We start from the raw sequence: 22,129 nt of genomic DNA, 5'->3' as shown, positions 1-22,129 counted from the left end.
TCTCTTTATATTTTCATTTCTTTCCCCATAACTAAAGAGAGAAAAAACAAAAACAAATAAGGGTTAGCGATGAGAGGTGACGGCGGAGAAGAAGGATCCGAGTCGGGAGTTCCACTGTTGAAAAGCCCTCACACGGCGGAGGAAGACGAAGGAGGGTTGAAGGATAGAGTTTGGGTTGAGACAACAAAGCTATGGCAAGTCGTTGGTCCGGCCATATTCAGTCGTATAACGACGTATTCGATGCTTGTCATCACTCAAGCTTTCGCTGGTCATCTCGGCGATCTCGAACTAGCCGCCATCTCCATCGTTAATAACGTCATCGTTGGCTTCAACTTTGGTCTCTTGGTATACAACAACAACAACCCTTGATCTTTTTAACTTTTTTAAAAATTTTAATTAAAAGGGTTTTCTTGAAGCTTGATATATAATAATGTGCAAATTGGTGGTGCAGCTTGGAATGGCGAGTGCGTTGGAAACGCTGTGTGGGCAAGCGTTTGGAGCGAAGAAGTATTACATGTTGGGAATTTATATGCAGCGTTCTTGGATTGTTCTCTTCTTCTGTTGTGTCTTATTGTTACCCACTTATATTTTCACAACTCCGGTTCTCAAATTTCTTGGTCAACCCGACGATATCGCTGAGCTTTCCGGTGTTGTAGCCCTTTGGATCATCCCTCTTCACTTCGCCTTCACTTTGTCTTTTCCGCTTCAACGTTTCCTCCAGTGCCAACTTAAAAACCAAGTACGTTATCGATCTATATATCTGATTCTTTACTCAAATTGTATTATTTAAGCTTCTAAGCTAATCGAAAGGCTTTTAATATACAAATATTATCAGTTTGTCTGGATTTGTGCGTGTCGGAAGCAGATCCGACCATCGGTTTATTTAGATATGTGGGTGTCAGAAGCTAACAAATTTTATATATGTTTATACATGAAGATAGTCCAAAAAAGAAATCAGAGTTTCTCTATAATAATAGTTTCTTAGATGATTAATGTTTCGAACCAGTCTTCTTTTTTTGTGTGTGTGTTGGGTTATTAGGTGACTGCGTATGCGGCAGCGGTTGCATTGGTGGTTCATATTTTAGTGTGTTGGTTGTTCGTGGACGGGCTAAAACTAGGAGCCGTGGGAACTATGGCTACGATTAATATCTCGTGGTGGGTCAACGTTTTGATTCTACTAGTATACTCCACTTGTGGTGGCTGTCCACTTACTTGGAACGGGTTATCTTCCGAAGCCTTCACTGGACTTTGGGAATTCCTTAAACTCTCTGCTTCGTCAGGCGTCATGCTTTGGTAACAATGAATACATACACTTTTGTTGGCATTAGACTAATTAAGTCCGACACAACTACTAACGGTAGATACTTGGTGTTTCTTTTGTGACAGTTTGGAGAATTGGTATTATCGGATTTTGATTATAATGACTGGGAATCTTGAGAATGCCCGAATCGCGGTTGACTCCTTGTCTATATGGTAAGCTAAGCCCACATTCATTGACTAGATAATGTATAAGAATAAGTCATGAATCATATAGTATTATACAATCATATCGCATTGCTGCTCACGTCTGCTTTATTGGGTTGTTGCGGAAAGGTTGTAGTTGTTTTCTTGTTTTTATCTTCTTTAGTAGTATTTAATGAATCTCTTTTACTATTCCACTTTTTAAAATATTGTACGACCAATTTCCAAAACAATAAACTTTTTTTCCGCAGCATGACTATAAATGGCTGGGAGATGATGATTCCTCTCGCTTTCTTTGCCGGAACCGGGTAATGTCCATTTCTTTATCTTTACATATACTGGATTTGCTACTAATTTCTACCGGTTTATAGTGATGGTCTAATTGGACCTTAATGAAATTTATAAGACTTTAGAAACTTACTAATTACAATGAACGCAGAACAGATTCGTATCTATCATTATCAACTATAAGTGTATAATACATAGTAAATGCACGTTGATGTAATTAAAAATCGTAGAGAATGCTTGCATGCTTTCTGTCCTTCGAATAATGTCCCCTGTCCCTATCCATAAGTACCCAAAATTGTCTAGATATGTTAATCTTACCTCTAAGATATTCTATAAGATACTTTCCTATGTTAATCTTAACTCTAAGATATCCTTCTTAAGGATGGCTTAAACGCATTTTGTATTAATCAACTATAGGAAGTTGAAACCTAACAGTTGGCCAATATAGTTAGTTCCTTATAGCGTTTTCTATCTGCTTCCGTGTTTGCTTTGAGTTCTTCTTCTTTTTCTATTTGTCGTGTTGTATGTATAGAGAGACTTCTACGAGGGAGGATACGATATAGTATTATTTCATCTATAACTTTTTTATCTTCAATTTATTCTGTGTGGACATAGGCCTGTTAGCTATCAACATTGTGAGTTACACTTGTTATAAAGACAAGTGTGTAGAAATTAGAATACAAATGTAAAGACAGTGATGTCGCCATGTTGGGTGTGGAACCTACGTACAAAACATTTTCTTATAAACAATATAGATGGTATAGGTTGTTTTTTTCAAACGACACCTTATTAAATATTAATTGTACGAATGCAGTGTACGTGTCGCGAACGAACTAGGAGCTGGTAATGGAAAAGGAGCAAGATTCGCGACGATTGTATCAGTAACACAATCGTTAGTAATCGGATTGTTCTTTTGGGTGATAATAATGCTTCTCCATAACCAAATCGCTTGGATCTTCTCTTCAAGTGAAGCCGTCTTAGACGCCGTTAACAAGCTCTCACTTCTCTTAGCTTTCACCGTTCTTCTTAACAGCATTCAACCGGTTCTCTCCGGTACGTCACGTTTTAGTATTTTTTTTTATTTTATTTTTACTTAGATATACCAAGTCAATGATTTTGTGATTGGGCGACTTTTGTTTGTTTGGCTTAGGTGTCGCGGTTGGATCGGGTTGGCAATCCTACGTCGCGTATATAAACTTGGGGTGTTACTATTGCATTGGTGTTCCGCTTGGGTTTCTGATGGGCTGGGGTTTTAAATTCGGCGTCTTGGTAAATGACTAATTCCTCCTCCACTTGTTTTATATGAATTGAACAATATTTTTGATGATGTTATATTTATTTATAGGGGATATGGGCTGGTATGATATTTGGAGGAACCTTTGTTCAGACATTGATCTTAGGTTTTATCACAATGAGATGTGATTGGGATAAAGAGGTACATTGGTTGTTTTGCCTTTGGTTCTGTTTTTGTTTATTTGATTTCGTATAGTGTACACTGATCGAGATGATAATGTTTGTTTTTTTTGTATGTTTTTTTAAAAATTTACAGGCGCAGAAAGCAAGTGCTCGTGTTAACAAATGGTCCAACACAATAAAATGAAGATGAGTATGCAAGTGCAAACTATTAAATAATTTTTGCTTAAGAAAACTGGTGTATGCTGTTATCGAAATGTGAAACAATATTATAACTCTAAGCCGCCGGTTCGTATATTATTATTACAGAGTGTCTCTCTGCAATTACCGCAAAATAGGCCTTTGTGATTTTTTGTTATTTTTAGCATGCCTTGTAATTTTTATTAGAAAATTGTTTTACATGTTGAACTGGTTTAATTTTGATTTCAAATTTAAACAGTAACAAAGTATTGGTTTAGGTACTTTTGTCAATGTAACTCAATGCCGCTTCTTTGATGGTTATGGTTCATCTGGTTTTAAAACCTTTGCAAAATTAGACACTAATTGATGGTCTAAGGTTAAGATTGTTGATTTACATAAGAATTGGGCACTGAAGGGAAGTATTGAAGAAATAAAGGAGTAAACTATATAAACAAAGTTCCTATTAGAGTATAGTAAACCATGTGTGATTGTAATCTAATAGTTCCTACTTCCTAAGATATGACTTGGTTTAATGCTCTCCGGAACGCCTTGAGAGTCTCGAGCTTCTTCCAGAACCTCATAACCAGCCACAAAGCTCATACAACCAAAGCTTCTAAAGCTTATCGCCTTCAATGGTTTATTGTATCATCGTCATCGATCTCTCTAGGGTTTTAGCGCTGTAAAACAAATACAAACTCATAAACTCGTAAATAACTGTCTGTCTTCTTTCTCTATTTCCGACAGCACACTTGAGTGACTACTACAGAAACACAAGAAGAACAGAACCAAAAAAAAAAAAAACTCTAAGCAAGATGTGCTAGCTCTTCCTCTTCAACAGGGGACGTAACTGCCAAGTAGACAAGAAGACTCCATACCCAAACTGAATTTTTAGGCAGCTGAAGGATTTCTTGTCGACTCGGCTTAGGCAATGCGAGTTTGCATGATTCAGTGGCAATGACTGTTGTTAACAGTAAAAAGGTCATAATATTTTGTTACCGTTGTACTTATAAAAAGAAAAATGGAAACAACAAACGCATATATATCTCTCTTAATTAATTTCCTTACTAACATGACCGTTGCGACTATAAATTTCCTTTTTTCGTTTGAACCTTTAAATTAGTTGCTTCATAAATTAAATACTCTCGCTGTTAAAGCTTCTTCTTCATTTATTCTTCTTCAAAACCTATTCTTTAAGTCATTTAAAAACAATAGTCATTCTAATTTTTAACAGTTTTTATTTGTTTGTTAAAAGGCTTAAAGCATGACTGCATGAGGAAAAAAAAGTTATACAGAGTCCCCAATTTCCAAAGCCCAAAATAAGAAAACGTTCTGTTTTTCAACAGTCGTGTTCTTTTTATAAATTTGGAGCAGTCACAATCACTAAATTTGTACACACGTCCATGAATCATGTATTAATGTGTTTAATCTATCTATATTGGGGATATTTAGGAAACGATATTATTTAGTTCCGCAGATATTATTACTCCGACAAACACAGTTTATCATTGTCATGCCATGTGAAATTTAAAACCAAGGAAAAAAGCATTAAGATATTTTCTTTATACAAAACTCTAAACGAAAATATCGTAGCTGTCGTTCTTTGGAGGATTTTAATGTAGTGCTTCCATAATTATATAAATAACCTTGTTTACATTGGCATAAAAGTTAATTGCTCTCTTGTTCTTAGAGTAATTTAATGGCGTCGTCATTGAAAAGAGAGAAATGATAAATTACCACAAAAAAAAAAAAAAAAGAGTAGAAGAAAATCCAAAATAGTTTGTTAGACAATGAGAGAAATTTAGACAACGATATATTGTGTTGTCATATCTTTTTTTTTTTTCCTTTTTTTTTTAATTTTCTTGTTAAATTCAAAATAGAAAAAGTGTATAATGCTTTTGAGTGGAAAGAATGAAAGCTATATATATTTTTAAAATTTTGTTTAAAGTAGAAAACGACAATGTATTCTCTCCAACATGCATCGTTTTGGCAAAAGAAAGAGAAAAAAATATATGCAAAAGCTTCCAACGGGGAGATAAATTATTGAAACAAAAGGTGGAATGACAAAAAAAGATTAATAATTCCAAAAGTTAAAAATTTAATTAAACGTGTTAACTGTCAGGTGGCTCTACCTGATAGATAAATACACGACTTATATGAACTCGGTTACTATGATAGTGTTATGTTATCGATTCATAGTATATAACAAATATGATATATCCCTTGTGTTAGCCGGTGAGATGACTTATTACGGTCTTTGATATCCGGATCGATAGGGGGAAAACTATTTATTTTGATCACATTGGTGATGCATGCTATAGAAAACTTTGATGATATATATGGTGGTACATTTGTCCAAATTTAGTGGGAACCATACAAAATATATTGGGCCATGAATGGGTAACAATTTCATTCCCCAGATCAATCCTTGTCGATGCTCGAATAGACGGCTGATTTGACTTTGTCGTTTATTTTCGATGTTTTGTTTGTCCATTTAGGGTTGGCTTATTACAAATTGAGCGAGTTAGATGTATCAAAAAAATATTCATATATCATCATAAAGAAAAGAAAAAACGTATGAAAATATTGTCATAATTTTCATCAAGATTGTACAACAGTCACCAGGAGTTGAGAGTTTGTTTACCATGATGAATCCATGATAGTACCATTGTACTAAGTCACTTATCATAGAAAGAACTACACAAATATATCAACAAAACTTTCGATCCATATATTATAGAAACTTGGTGATCTATATTATTTAGCAATATGTGCACGAACATAATAATCATTAAGTAGATCAATCTATATATAGATTAATTAGGATTTCTTAATACTTGATATATATAAGGTTAAATGACGAATTATGATTCAATGATTGGACTCACCACGTCCACCGTGGTTGTACGGAAATTTCCTAAGCCACCGTGTCATTCTTTTCTAGAAATAAATCCAACGTACTGCACCCTATTTTTAGTTTAATATAATACATTGTTTTTTTTTCTTTCTTCTAAGTGCATGGTAACCGGCAACTGCAATAAAATTTATTCAAATATATTTTAGTATTTAAGATAATATATAGTATTTTAAAATTAATTAAGATTGATTTGTGTATTTTTTTTTAAGAAAAGAAAGAAAAAAACAACAGCAAAAGTTTCGATCATATCATTTTCTTTTTCTTTCCATGACAATTTCTCTATATATAGACCAATGCCACTTAAACCCTAACACACATATGCACATAAAATTATCATCCTTTTACGCACAACTCAAAGAAAAAAAGAAAAAAAAAAACATGTCCTTCAGCACAAACCCACACCGTCGCCGCCTCGCCTCAACCACCACAAGCACAACAGCAGCAGTAGACTGCCATCAACAAGTTCGTTCATGGCGGCTCCTTCGCACCATCGTCCAACTTCTCCTCCCATCTTGTTACTGCACAATCATAGATCCAAATGATATTCAAGAAGACAAATCATCTCACCGCCATACCAAACCAAGAAGCTCTTCCGCGTCCTCAACCGCCACAAACTCCACTTTTACCGGAACAATATTTGGCTTCCGCCGCGGTAAAGTAAACTTCTGCATCCAAGCGACAAACTCCAAAACCCTAAACCCGATCATTGTCCTCTTAGAGCTCACCGTCCCGACCGAGGTATTAGCTCGTGAAATGCAAGAAGGCGTGTTAAGAATCGCGCTCGAATCAAACAGTAATGACGGATATGATTCACATGAAGGTCCTTCTTCTTCTTCACTTCTTACAACACCTTTATGGAACATGTTTTGCAACGGTCGGAAAGTCGGATTCGCCATAAAACGGGAGCCTTCAAAAGACGAGCTAGCCGCGTTGAAGGTCCTTACTCCGGTGGCTGAAGGAGCCGGAGTTGTTAACGGAGAAGAGATTAACCGAGATAAAAGTGATCATATGATGTACTTAAGAGCGAGTTTCAAACGAGTGTTTGGATCGTTTGATTCCGAATCTTTTCATCTCGTCGACCCACGTGGGATTATTGGACAAGAACTAAGTATCTTCTTTTTTAGATCGTCAAGAAAATGATCTTGGATCGTTTTTTTTTCTAGCATAAGGACATCAGTCGGTGCACTTGCATACCATACGTTGGGATTATTTCTGAGACTCACCGGTCGGTTTTTTTTTTTCTTTCTTTTTCTACTATTTCCGAATAGGCAAACTAAACCGGTTATTGTATCTCGTGGTTTTTTTAAGCCGTGCTTAATTAGATGAAAATGTAATAAGCATAGTTTTTTGATGATCTCAACTTGTATATGTGCAGTAGTGGTGACCATGTGTTCATGTGTTTCTTATAGTGCAAAGTTTTTTAATTTTCTATAATGTATATATCTTTACACTTTCTATTATTGTCAATAAGTTTGGGGAATAAAGTTAATGATATTAGTTGGCCATGTTTACAAATAGAATGTGTGTATACATGTATAAAATCACCAACGGAAAACTAAAAAGTATTAAATCACCACCGGAAACAATTATTTATAACAATATATATCTACTTTACAAACTAATATACATAAGTGTATAAAAATGATAATAGCAATTATATTACAAAATATTGCTAGTTTCTATAACGATAACGTATATAAAAAAATTCGTCTATATTATTTTGTTTAATTGATGAAAACACAATTGATGGTTAACGTTGATCAACCAATCAATCAAACGGGATCGCCATAACTTGCAAATTTTGTGACCATGAAAAGATCCGGATATTTGGTAACAAAAATGGTTTGATCAGAATTTCTTTTCTATTTTTGCCGATTTAAGGAATTTACCAAAAATGAAGGTACTCAGTACTCACAAATAAATCGTGTATTTTAATTCCTATAGACACGACACAAATTATATGTGAAAATGATCCATGGAGTTAGTTTTTATATTTCTCAGCTCTTAAATAAAGAAAAGCTCGTACGTGGGGTTGAGGTCAACGAGAGAGAGGGTCGAGACTCATCATGGGAGAATAATAAGAGTCCACGCGGCGAATCCTTCACTACAAGAACACTAACAACTTTACATTTAAATAATCATTAATTTTACACATACATGATACATATATATGGAGCAGAACCAGATAACTTATTTATGTAGTTATATTATTACAAACATTATTCATTTCGTGACTTTATTACTTTTGTTTGCTTAGAGAAAATGGCAAGCTGGTTGGTCTTAGCTGTTGTTGATTCCCTCTGTCTTTCCAATGTTGTTCTTTTCTTTTTAGCCATATAAAATAAAACAAAGATCAATATAAACCACAAACTAAAATTCTCTATTAATGTAACATTATGATCCACAATTTCTTCACTTTTTATATATTTAGCTTCATTATCGAATTTTGAGAGGAACAAAAATTGGAAGGTGAATGCATAAACATTTGGAATTCTTAAATTTAGGGTACTAGCGTAGTTAATCCTACTATTCGATACCAAAAAGTAATAATTTAGAAACAAAACATAAATTGATTAAACCCGATCCGCTACACCATGTATTGTTTCTTGTTTTAGGCCACAATCTCAAAAACAGATAAACTACATACGAAAATGATAACATAAAAAAACGTTACGCTAACTTCTGCGTTTAAGAGATTGGCGTTTTGTGGACGAAAGAGACGAGGAATAATGACGGCGTTAAGCGGGAAATCTAAACGTTACCATAAGTGTATAAAACGTCCTTAAATGCCCCAATTTTTCTATCTTCATCTAACTCTAAATGGGCTTGAAAAGTAATAAATTCAAGGTATGTGGAGTCTCTTTAATAGGCCCTTATAACAAATTCTCGACGCTGAATAGTATTGGAGCTGTGTTTAGAGACCGCTGTTGTTGGTGATATTACTCATCAACCTAGCTCATTTGGATAAAACTCATGTGGAACTGTGTTTGAGAGACCGTTGTTGTTGGTGATATTACTCATCAAAACCATGTTCTGATCAAAACCATTAAGCTCTTTCTGCTGCGTTAAGTGATTCGTCAACCCATAGTTATTCACTACAGATGCTTTGTACTGAAAGTAACGGTGCGTAGCCTTGTGTGTTTGAGTAACAAGGATGGTGAAAGTTTGTGTTGGTTATGTTGTCCATACACATGTTCTGGCCAAAATCATAAAGTTCCTGCTTCATCAAGTGATTTTGGTAATTGCTGAGTAGATTTGCGTGTGAAGCATTGAAAGGGGGCTGGGAGAGAATAGCATCGTCATGGTTGTACATATACAGCGAGAAATTTTCAGGATTCAAGTGTTGGTTCGGATGAACCAAGTTTGTGTTGTTCCTCTGTTTCTTCGCCTCAACAACACGAAGCCTTTCTTGCAGTTTAGAGAGAGTTCGTTCTAAGGACTGAATCAATTGAGAGAGTTGTTGGGGAGAGTAGTGATCAAATTTTGGATACCAATGAGGATACTTCACATTCTTCTTCTTCAAATTCGTCGTCACCTTGTCCTTGTCCTTATCCTTCTCCTTCTCGAGGAACTCATGAAGATTGAGGCTCTTCTTGCGTTTTCTGGCCTCTTTATACCTCAAAGCAATGTCTTTCACTTTCTCTTTCTCCTTAGGCCATGTCTTCAATTGGCCGTCTGGTCCGTAATAGATGACGCAAACCTCAATCGCACAGAGAACTGAAAGCTCGTAAGCTTTCTTGAATATGGTCTTAAGTTAAGTCTGTTGGTTAAACTTGTTGAATTACAAGACGAAGAAGATGTATCTTGCTTCATCGTGATTTTCCCTTGATTCTACAGCAAAAAATTAGGTTTTTTTTACTCGAGAAGAATTATGAAACTGAGGGTGAAACATTGTGAATTCGATAGTTGATACTGTATAGATGTCTTGGTGCCTACGGAAACTCGCATGCGTAGATATGCGCTTATACGATTTCCAATTTTTTGCATAGATTTAAGATGAAAAGGGAAACTTAAATTTATTACTCTCTCGATGGCACTCTTTTTTGAGACTATAAAAAAAAGGAAACATATGATTGAGAAACATCATAGATTCGACTATGTTATTATTAATTCTGTAACAAAAACTTGGAAAAAAAGGAAAATACTTCAGATCAACTTTGCATTTAATTTCTAGGTTTTTTCCATTTATTATATTTACTTCACAAAATTACCCAAGAACATATGATTTCTTTTGGACGAGAACCATATAATAGTCCTATTATTATGCAAACAACTTTCATGTAAATCATCTAGTTTTAATGAAGAACTTTTTTAACAGAGAACAAAAAAAGTTAAAAACATTTTCGAAAAAGTTAGAAAATGTTTCTCCCATTTAGAATAGAACGTTGTGATATACTGTACATATATAGTTTTGGAAAATTGTTGACAAAAAAAATAAAATGATATAGTTTTGAAAAACAAAAGATAGAAATTGATATCTAACAATAACTCACTAGGAAAATTACCACTGTAAACGCGTGCATCACGATCATATTGTGGATGGGATACCTTTACTAGTATTTTTTTGTTGTATTTATATATTAGTCAAGAAAATACACAATAATTGGGGATGTGGAAGTAGACAAATGTAGTAACCAGCTTGCGTAACTATAGACGACAACTAATGTCATATTCATAACGACGATCCAATATAACAAAAATTAAATCACGAATAATATTCAACTCACAACTAGCATAGTTTTCGTTTTCTCTATTAGATGAAAAGTACCAATATATCATGTAAAACGACATTGTGATTACGACATTGTGATTGTCAATCACAAATAAATATATTCATATTTAGTTAGGTCGAAAAAAATTTAGATAGTAAATTTTTTGTTTATCGACCGATAAAGAAACGGCTTCGCGAGTTCGTGATGTATATTATAACTTACTTGCAGATTTGAAATGACTTTATTATATATATATATATATATATATATATATATATATATATATATGTGTGTGTGTGTGTGTGTCTGATATGTTAGTTTACACCTTATTAGTCGTTGCAGATTTGATAAGTAATACACGTAAGAGTTTTTATGACGATGTATAAACAATAAAGTTTGGTGAAAATAAAACAAAATAGTTGATCTTATTATATAATCAAACTGCATTGATATATATATTTCTGCTAATTGTGTACATGTCAACTATGAACCACAAAATCAGCATTGAATTGAGGTTGCTATTACTAATTTAATTACACGATGGTAGCGTGTTTTGTCGAAACTATGAAGTCTGCAAATGATATGTCTCAAAATTCGTAATGTAATTAGGAAACGCCAGCTGTACTTAATATTAGTACTTAATTAAAAACACACATCTCATCACATTATATAATTCGTGTACGTTGGTTTCTAGCTAGGGCATCATCATGTCTTATATGTATGTATACATAGCCATTATTAATCAACCTTTCCATTTTCTTGTGTTCGTTTTTAGTTTGGTTGAAAAAGAGAGACTAATTAAGTATGATGTTTCAACAAGAGTACCCTTATGGATTTTCACTTGTGGAATCATCCTTAAACTACGAAATCTTGGATTTCTTCCAAAACATGGTTTTTTCGAACTCTGAAGACTTAAAGTCATCACAGCAAAATAATTCCCTTTCTTCAACGACACTCTCTTGCTCCATAGCAGAGCAACAATCTTACTCAACTCAAAACTTATCTTCTCTGCGACCACGATGTGGTTCCAGTGCCGACAACGTACCACCGCGGAAGAGGACAAGGACAACAAGAAGTGATAAAAAAATAGAAGATAAAGAGAACCAAAGAATGAATCACATTGCCATCGAGCGTAACCGGAGAAGACAGATGAATCATTTTCTCTCTGTTCTCAAATCTTCGATGCCTCTCTCTTATTCTCAACCTGTGAGTTTCATTCTATCTTTTTTTTATTTTCTTAGCATATATTTGTATCTTAGGTATAAGGCGCCTGAAAACGTTATTAGCTAAATGTTCAGTTATATTATGTTTTTCCTTAATTCATCTTAAATACAATTATAGAAGCTAATTAATAATTTGTGATTTACCGTACGTTAATTTTGATAGTGTGACCAAGCATCAATCATAGAAGGAACCATTAACTACGTGAAGAAGCTAGAACAACTTCTTCAATCACTCGAAGCACAATCAAAAGCTACTAAACCCAATGAATCACCAAACATATTCTCCAGCTTCTTCATGTTCCCTCAATACTCCACTGCCACCGCCTCTTCCTTCTCCTCGAGCCACCACCATCAAAAGAAACTAACGGCAGTTGCTGACGTGGAGGTTACAATGGTAGAAAGGCATGCCAACATTAAAGTGTTAACAAAGACACGACCAAGATTGCTTTTCAAGATGATCAATGAGTTTTACTCTTTGGGATTAAGTACTCTTCATCTCAACCTCACAACTTACAAATCCAAAGACATGTCTCTCTTCACTTTTGGCGTCAAGGTAATTGGATCATAATATTGATAACATAATTTTTCGGTTAACATAAACTTTATATTTAGTTTGACCTAACTATTATTGGTTTTAAAACATCAACTTTAATTGATATCCTTGAAATAATTTGTTTCCTGGATTAGGTAGAGGCAAGTTGTCAATTGACGCCTTCTATTAACGAGATCGCAAATGCGGTGCATGAAGTCGTTAGAAGAATTCACGAGGAAAGTTGAAATTTCTTTTTTTACAATTATATTAGCTAACATTGAAATTCTATTATTTATATAAATAAAATCAAGCTGGGGTGACCAAAAAAAAAAAAAAAAATCAAGCCCCATATAAGTCAAACAAAGTGTATAGAGAGGCTTCAAATTGCCAGACTTGGATTGGGCCTTTTAGCTTAACCGTGAGGCGGATGAGATATTAGATTACGAACGAGCTTCTTCTTCCTACGATTAAAACTTGTATATAGGTGGCCGAAACATCTGATGAAGGAAAGCAAAAAGTAGAACCCAAAAAGCCCAATTTACAAATTTTCTCCAAATATGACCATTGTTGTATCTTCCAGATTTTAAATCTGACATATTGCATATTGTTAGAGATGTTATAAAATGTTGACGCATTTGAATAAAATCTTTTGGTAATGTAACCTTTAATATTCGTATTTAAGATAATTGTTTTATGCGAGGGGTGGTAATTTTCAGATTTTTTTTTTTGGTTTTCTAAGATTATGTAATTGATCATTCATTCATTCACGTCGTGGTCAATGTTTCTAGAAGACCAAAAAAAAATTAAAGCATCAAGAATCTAGTGGAATTAGTTGCTTTCATAGGATAACCAGCTCATCGACCAAACGATCCGTATACATAAGATTATATTTTTAATGTAATACTCCAAACCCTCTTTTACTTTTTTTAGGCCTTTCAATTTTAAGATTTTAGATGGATACATACGAAATCATCATGTCAGTATGTCACTATATAAATGGCTAAATTCTTTACTAATATATCAACATTTAACATAAAGTCTCAACTCCAAGAACCTTTTTTTCTTTATTTTCCACCTTGCTTTTATATGCTTTTCCTTTTGTTAATTACTATTTGTCAAAACAACAAATCTACCTTACTTCTTACATTAATTGTTAGATTTTTATTTTTTGTAAACTTGCATTATGAGGTTCTAAAACATTTGCTAAAGTAAAACCTACTTTGAAATATACATATTATCAACGACAAAATAAAATGCAAGAAATTCAAATATTTATTTTATTATAAAATTATTGAATTCTAAATTCTCGGTTACAAGGAAATTTGTAATTGGTAAAACATGGAAACTACGAAATTATTTTTATTTAGAAAAGGTGATTAGAGGATCTAATGTTTTACGATATATTCTAAAGAATATATTTTTTAATTTTTTTCGTAGTAAATGGGCAAAGATCGTTACAGAGACAGACAGCTATCTCATCAAAGCTCTGTCGCCTTTCCCATTACTCGATTTTAAAACTATTTTGCAATTTGTGAATACCATTTGTACACCACATACCCTTCTCCTATTTACTACTATTATATTAACATTTACATGTCTGTGTGCAACTATGAACTAGAAATGTTTACCTCATGCCATTATGCAAATGACGAGCAAACAAAAGTATATCATAACATATATATAGTTAATCCCTCTTGGGGTTAAAATATGATGGGACTTTAATCATGATCATTGTTAAATACTAGAAAGATAGACAGACTATGTTTTATTATTTTGATGTTCTTCGTATATAACTCTCAAATACATATAACTAAAGAAATTGAATACAAATCATGTATATTCTATAGTCCGTATATTTGTATGAATATGAATGCCAGACTAAATACTGACCCACATTTAAAAAAAAGTATTTTGGGTGCAAATCAATTTGCATGGCCAACTACTGGACCGACTTCATCTATTCAACTTTCTTTTTTATATTTCTTTCTTATATAATAATATATGTATATTTCATTGCGTGTGTATCTGCGATATATATACATAACACTCCATGACCCATGTCTATATTAATTGTATATAAAATGAATGGTTGGTCCAGTGTATTAATACTACGATTGATTATGACATTTTAATTGGAAAAATATCAACTCTACTGTAGTCTGTAGATATAGTCCATTTCGACCATATTACAACACACCTTGATCTCTTAATTTTTTTTGTTTTCCATAGTGACTTTGGTAAATAACAAATTTAAAAGTATAAACTGAGATAAACAAATGACATTCAAACATGCGAAGAAAAGATCCCATATCGGAAGATGTGAGAAAACTTAAGTAATATATAAAGGGTTAGCACCAATCCACTTATTGCCAATTGGATTTGAGTTGGAAGCTCATAACAAACCCTAATTTAACAAAACAACTCCTTTTTTTTAATTGTAGAAAATGAAAATGAAATAGAAAGTAATATTTTGGGAGTCCACATTTTTCTTTTGATCCTATATTTACATTAACTGTTTTTACTTAAAAACATCTAATGAACAACAAATAGTTATAAAACATCGAACGAAACAAATTTTTATGTAATTTAAGTTTTAAAAGTGAAAATAATCTAAAGTCACTATTTAACAGAGGAGATATGTATAACAAAAACATACTAGTATTAGAAACTAACGATTATAATTTAATAAAGAAAGAAACTAATGATGTACGATCTAGTTTAAATGAATCTTTACCGGCGGCTCCAAAGTAGCCGAGCTGATACCCCAATGGGCAGACCATAGGGCATAAGTTTTAGATCCTGGTTCTGGATCAGGCTCTCATGAGTAAACCGGTGTCTCTAACCATTGTAAGCTGGTTTTGCATTTAATTTTATAGGTTTTTTTATTAAAAAAAAAAGGATCGCCCGAAATTCTTGAAATAAACTCAAAGATATCTCCAACACTTTCCCTAGGGTTAACCTGTCCTGTCTTATTTAAAACCCGGAGATGGAGTGAGAAGCCATCTCTCTCTCTCTCTATCTCTCTTTTAGAAATTTGGATTCCTCGGGAAAAACAAATTTCTTCTATACGAACTTTGAAACCTCTCTTCTCTCTGGCTAATATTTTCCCGAGAAAACCTGATAAATTAAAAGTCAATTCTATGTTTTCAATCTTTGATGGGATATTAATATAGTCGTGTAATTCACACAGAGATCAAAAGATTCTCCTTTCCTCTGGAGAAGATAAAGGCGAAGCAAATGAGAGAAGAGAGAGGATCGTTTCTTCACGTATTGGTCGTTTAGAGATGATTGATTTTAATCAATTACGATCCATCTAATCCTTTCTTTCGCTTCTTTAGTATAATTTACCATCTCATTAGTTCCGACCAAAGAATATGAAGAGATCACGTGGAAGCTCCGATTCTTTACCCGCTTTCTTACCAATTCGCCTTTCTACTACAGGTAAAAAAAACAAAAATGAGTCTTGCTTGTAAGTTGTATAATATTAACACTTATACAGTTCTGAAGCTGCAATTCTTATGTCTTTGATGTTCATTAGCTAAAATACTTATGAACTTTACAATTAACATTTAACAATAGCTCTTTAAGTACAAACTTTATTGTAATTGTGTATTACTATTAACTTAATAAATTTAAGTAAAGATGTCTGACAATTCCTACAATCGAGACGTTATCCTGACAAAGGTTTTGTGATTTTGCTCATGACATCATAATTATTCTATTATTTTGATTGAAATTATTCGTTCATGGGATTGGTTAAATACAATACTGTACTATTTTTTCTAATGTACTACCGTGATTAATGATTTTTTTATTTCCCTTTTTGCAGACAAACAAATAAGTCCAAGACCAACAAACACCGGCTTCCTCTATTCCGGCGCCGGAGACTACTCGCAGATGTTCGACGCTTTAGACGACGACGGAAGTCTAGATGACATGGGAGGCGTCGGACACGCGTCTTCCACGGCGGCCGAGAAAAAGCGGCGGTTGAGTGTGGAGCAAGTGAAAGCGTTAGAGAAGAACTTCGAGATCGATAACAAGTTGGAGCCGGAGAGAAAAGTGAAGCTGGCTCAAGAGCTTGCGCTGCAGCCGCGGCAAGTCGCGATCTGGTTTCAGAACCGCCGTGCTCGGTGGAAGACAAAGCAGCTCGAACGTGATTACGGCGTTCTTAAGTCTAACTTTGATGCACTCAAACGCAGCCGCGACTCGCTTCAACGCGATAACGATTCTCTCCTTGGACAGGTATCATTTTTAGTGTATACTTTTTAATCGAGTTATTTAACATAAATAATTTGATATTAAACTCAAAAGTTTGCATGTTTATTAATTAATTACACAACTTGGAATAATAATTACATTACATTTTGCAGATAAAAGAGTTGAGAGCAAAACTTAACGTGGATGGGGTCAATGGTGTAGAAGAGAACGGCGTTGTCAAAGCGGCGGAAGCAAATGAGACGGTGATGGCTAATAATAATGAAGTCTTAGAGCTAAACCAGCGTCCTCCGCCACCTCCACCGCATATTCCTACGGAAGCTCCGACGTCGGAGCTAGCATACGAAATGTTCAGCATTTTTCCACGCACCGAAAGCTTCAGAGAAGAAGATCCTGCGGATAGCAGTGACTCGAGCGCGGTTTTGAACGAAGAGTACAGTCCCACGACCGTTGAAGCGGCAGGTGCAGTGGCGGCCACGGCGGTGGAAATGTCGACGACGATGGGTTGTTTCAGCCAATTCGTGAAGATGGAAGAGCATGAAGATCTGTTCAGTGGAGAAGAAGCTTGCAAGTTGTTTGCGGACAATGAACAGTGGTTTTGCTCCGATCAGTGGAACTCGTAAAAGTTTGGGGTAGAATTGAAAAAATATAAAAACTTTAGGGGGTATGTAAAAACAAATATCACTGAAGGGGAGATGTGGTGGGAAAATGAATTTTACCCAAAATGTTGGGGTCTTATTTGGGAAAGTGGGAAAGTGACGCGAGAAGGGTAAAAACCGAGAGATCACGTGCGGTTCCATGCACGTGCGGCCGTAATCTGTTCAACGTTGAAGAGAGAAGGACAAAAAATAGTCTGAATTTATCGGGAATAAATCATAATTATTATGACAAAAATAATCGTTTTATTTTCTTACCTAAAGAATAATGTTGCGTAGGTGAATCCGTCAAATGTGATGATAAATCCTAATTACGACTACTATATTATCTTTAGTTTATGAGTAATGCGTAGCTGAATCCGTCAAATGTGATGATAAATCCTAATTACGACTACTGTATTATCTTTAGTTTATGAGCAATTGAGCATACAGTAATAAAATCTTCAAATTCTGATTATGAGCACAACAACTCAAAAGATTCTACTACAGGCTTGCAAATGAAATAGTTGCCCTACATTTTTATTAGCTTTGATGTTATGTATGAGGTCTCTTTTTACAGAAATGAGTCTGACTTTTGAAAAAACGTTATACAGTACAATTTTAATGTCTGTCATTGATCTGTTTCAAAAGTCGACATGATACGATTGCTAATAAGAATTGATTCTTTTGAGATTAAGACTGGTCTTAATTTGAGATGTCGATCCGTCAACTAAATGATATGCCTGTTAACCCCAAAATAATTGACATGGACAATAGTTTTAAACTGAGAATCTCTGTAGGAAGGTTAGTCCATTATTATTATAAGGTGGTGATAAGTTTACTACATTGTAATGAGTTAAGTTTTGATTAGCTTGTTTGTGGATAATGACAACGTTCAACATTCAAATCGCAGAAGATAACGTTCAGATCACATGCAAATTTTTATAATTTACTTGTGTTTTGAAGGGTATTGTTTTAAGAGATGACAAAGTAGTAAGTGAAGGACATGGAGAGGAAACATGAAAAGCCGAGCCGCATGATTTGGATCCTCCCTAAATATCCGTGTTTGTTTGTAGCCGTTCCTTTTTCTCCTTTTGTTACTTGGTTGCTTTTCTCGTTACCTAAAGCCATTGTTTAATTTGCCTTTTTGCTGCAACAAAAGCCCCGTCGTTCGTATGCTCTTTTGTTTATTCAAATATATATATATATATATGTTTCCATCCGCCGATATAAGGATAATGCTCAATTCTTTTACTAATTTACTCGTGGAAGTGGAACTATGAAATGAAATTGTTGTAACGAGATAACACTCTTACTAGTTGTTACCATATTTTCCACCGGTTCAAAAAACATTATAGTACAAAAGTGGCAGTGTGATTGTCTCGCTTCATTAATTCTTTTTGTTTTTGTACCATGGCATTTCGTAACCATATTTTCACCGCTTAGTGATATATTGATTGTGAGTTTTTTTTGGGTTTGGGTGACAGTCATTGTCACACAAGTGATACAACGTTACAAATGGAAACCATTAACTATCAACGAAAGAGTCGTTGTTTTAAGTATTAGATTCGAGTGTAAATCGAGTAGTTACCCGTCTTCTCGGGTGATGTTGTTTTTATAATTTCATTTCTTTTTGTTTTTCATCATCTACACACCATGCATACATATATATATATACATATATACTTTCAAATATAATAAAGAAGAAAGAAACTGCGAGAAAATAATAATAATAAATAAATAAATAAAAATGTCAGACAAGAGGAAGTGGAGAGATGATGCACATGGGATTCTGTTGAAAGAGTTACAGAAAAAAACACATTTGTTTAAGTTGGGGTTTTATCTCCATGCGGCGCGATACCGTATCCTAATCTCGCTAGATGTCAAGACATGGCAGCCGTACACGTGTTAGATTTGCACGAGATCTAGTTATATATATATATTTTAATTGTAAGAGAAAGGGGCCAAAGAAATTAAAAAAAACCCAAAAAGCAGAGGTAGGGCCCAAGTAGAGCCCAGGAGACTATAGCGGTGTGTCGCTTTCAGACAAAGACATTGGTGGAGAGCCCATGTGAGTAGGTCCCACTTTTACATCGAACACGTCACTTTTAAAACGCCGTCGCGTCACCGTTTGTTTCTTTTTTTCTTTTTCACACGTACACCTTTTTATTTTTCTTTTACACGGTCATGGTTAATTATTTGCACGTGTTTCATCATTTACCGCCGTCAAAATACTATTTTTTTTTCTTTTCTGGTCAAAAAAATAATTCTACAATAGAGGGGATAACAAAAGTTTTGTGGGGATAACAAAAGTTTTGTGAAACTTTACAATACAAAAGATGTTGGCACAAAGTAAAATTCGAGTAATATTCAATTGGGGATTTAGTAATATAGATGGGAATTTCATTCCTCGAAAAACAATAGCAAATAAAGTTTGTTCAGGTCGACTTCCACTATCATTCAACTTTTAATTGTTTAGCACAAACTACATATACGTACGCACTACTCAATTACAAAAACATTAACTACTAATTATAAATCGTAACTATGATTGGCTGTCTGATAATTAATAGATTAAATTAGTGAAAGTATAAGCTGAGAGGGAATAATTTTGATCATTAGTTTACACTTGGGGTGACATGCTCCACTCTGTCTATACAGCCATTATGCTGTTGTTTTAGGGTATCTCTTCTCTTTTCTTTTCTCTCCCACTTTTGTTGTTTGCTCTATATATATCTTTAAAAATTTATTTGTATTTCTTTGGTTGAAGTATGAGAATGAATGCATGCATGCATATATACGATTATTTCATAATATAATATGTCTTAGTCTCTTAATAATATTTAGCAAAAAGAAAAAGTGACCTTCAATGTATGTACCTCTACCCATATGACAAAAACCATCCATGGTTATATTGAAATTACCACGATCGGTTCTATCTGAATTAAATCCAAACACCACGACGATACTGTCTCTGCAGCAACAAAAAATAAAATAAAGGGTTCCTCCTTGCATTGTTGGACGCGTTACTCGTCGTAGGCATATCTACGGATACGGCCAAAAGACTTAAAGCTACTTACCTTATAGAAATATTACCACTATGTTACCGATTATTATTATTATTATTATTATTATTATTATACATCTGCAAATTGTGATTATTAATACAATTATCCCTTTATAGCTTTAAACTTTGGTACACCATTTTCTTTGCCTACCTAAGCCTACTTTATTGCTCCTCTATCGCTTGTAAAATTTCCAACTCAATGCGATGCTTCTGTTTCGTGTACGTAGTACGTATTTAATTGCTCAATTAATCAAAATATCATAGAAATGATATCAAATCAATCAAATTTAAATATTGAAAATTTAGTTTTACACTTTTACTCTAGTGTTTTTGTTTCATTTATGGGAGTTCCAAGTTATACGTCAATACTGTATAACTTATATATAGTCTTTCTGAATGATAACATTTTTAATGATAATCAGAGAGGCTGGAGCACATATATGATATAACTCGTCTTGTGTTTATTTCTTATTTGAGAAATAAAGGTTTTACCAACTAATCCAATCAGAAAACAGAAACGTTATTGTTTTGGTACAAAATTTATAATATATATATCTTATAAAAAAAATAAAAATAAGAAGAAAGATTCTAATTTTGGTCGAGAATGTTGTATAATGCCAACTTGATGCTGCCCAAGTTCCCAACCATGCATGTGCGCTTAAACTCCAAGGATATATGCTGTTTCCACATTTTTCAATATTTTTAAAAGTATACTAGCTAGCTCGTATCGTATAAAAAAAAAAAAAATTATGCGATAGCTGGAATAACCGATCGTACACAGAGAAATTTTAATATTATTTGAAGATCATCATCATCAATTCATCATCATATCCTGTGAAATTCGAAAATTTTAGTCAATTTCATCATCCGATTACGTTGCAGTTGTCTTTCTTATTTCTACAAGTCAAACTCTATTCGAAGAAAGTGATTCCGAAACTAAAATTAGAAACGAATTCAAAATGATATTTGACATTATTTCTTGAAAACTAATAGCACTACGTACTTTTGTTGTTTGCAATTAGCAAAAATAGATGTATCGTTGTAGGGGTCCAGAAAGAAGCTCGGCTTTTGTCATGTCACTAATAGGGACCCAAGATTCTCACCCGTCAGCCAAAGTTGACCACTTCTTCTTCTCACGTATGCAGCACTAAAACCCTTTCCTCCATATGCCTCGGAGTTATATATATGAAGTCATGAAGACTCTTGAGACTTACCCGCTCGGCTTATCCTATTTCCTCCTTCACCCTTCGGCTCGGCTCCAATTTGCATTTCCTACTTCACAATGATCACGCCCATGGCAATGAGATACTTCTGTGTTAACATGTCATTTACTAATTATGTGATGTAACCTAAACACTAGAGCTGGATAATTCATGTCCCATCATAATTTTAGTCGCTTTCAATTTAAGGTAAAGAAAAACTAGCAAACCTACATGCATCTACCCTAATCAATTCTCTTCGATTTTTTTTTCTTTTCGAATGGTCGTTT

At 34.0% G+C, this 22,129-nt stretch overlaps 5 protein-coding genes across 5 annotated transcripts; 4 read left to right on the top strand and 1 right to left on the bottom strand.

Annotated features, from left to right (window-relative positions):
• LOC17875840 (protein DETOXIFICATION 27) lies at window positions 1–3,623 on the top strand. Its single transcript, XM_006280315.2, has 9 exons — window positions 1–345; window positions 452–739; window positions 1,040–1,293; window positions 1,387–1,473; window positions 1,713–1,769; window positions 2,564–2,802; window positions 2,900–3,018; window positions 3,095–3,184; window positions 3,299–3,623. Exons 1-9 carry the CDS (start codon window positions 70–72, stop codon window positions 3,347–3,349), a joined length of 1,461 nt encoding a protein of 486 aa, XP_006280377.1. The 5' UTR covers window positions 1–69; the 3' UTR covers window positions 3,350–3,623.
• A 3,011-nt stretch (window positions 3,624–6,634) lies between these two features.
• LOC17875680 (protein MIZU-KUSSEI 1) lies at window positions 6,635–7,632 on the top strand. Its single transcript, XM_006282257.2, has one exon. It carries the CDS (start codon window positions 6,635–6,637, stop codon window positions 7,394–7,396), a length of 762 nt encoding a protein of 253 aa, XP_006282319.1. The 3' UTR covers window positions 7,397–7,632.
• Window positions 7,633–9,202: 1,570 nt separating this feature from the next.
• Window positions 9,203–10,069, bottom strand: LOC17876258 (agamous-like MADS-box protein AGL75). Its single transcript, XM_023777679.1, is given in 3 exon segments — window positions 9,203–9,361; window positions 9,363–10,013; window positions 10,016–10,069. Coding segments are annotated over 3 exon segments (864 nt in total).
• Window positions 10,070–11,768: 1,699 nt separating this feature from the next.
• Window positions 11,769–13,347, top strand: LOC17877280 (transcription factor bHLH99). Its single transcript, XM_006281696.2, has 3 exons — window positions 11,769–12,174; window positions 12,355–12,744; window positions 12,879–13,347. The coding sequence occupies exons 1-3, from the start codon at window positions 11,773–11,775 to the stop codon at window positions 12,966–12,968; spliced, it is 882 nt and encodes a 293-aa protein (XP_006281758.1). The 5' UTR covers window positions 11,769–11,772; the 3' UTR covers window positions 12,969–13,347.
• Window positions 13,348–15,695: 2,348 nt separating this feature from the next.
• On the top strand, window positions 15,696–17,933 carry LOC17875855 (homeobox-leucine zipper protein ATHB-5). The gene is made up of 3 exons (XM_006280770.2): window positions 15,696–16,164; window positions 16,553–16,965; window positions 17,094–17,933. The coding sequence occupies exons 1-3, from the start codon at window positions 16,098–16,100 to the stop codon at window positions 17,559–17,561; spliced, it is 948 nt and encodes a 315-aa protein (XP_006280832.1). The 5' UTR covers window positions 15,696–16,097; the 3' UTR covers window positions 17,562–17,933.
• The last annotated feature ends 4,196 nt before the right edge of the window (window positions 17,934–22,129 follow it).

This window comes from Capsella rubella, unplaced genomic scaffold, assembly GCF_000375325.1.
Source record: "Capsella rubella cultivar Monte Gargano unplaced genomic scaffold, Caprub1_0 scaffold_8, whole genome shotgun sequence".
Taxonomy (NCBI): Eukaryota; Viridiplantae; Streptophyta; class Magnoliopsida; order Brassicales; family Brassicaceae; genus Capsella; species Capsella rubella.
The sequence above is the reverse complement of the archived record's forward strand: the minus strand, read 5'-3'. Positions and strand labels throughout refer to the sequence as shown.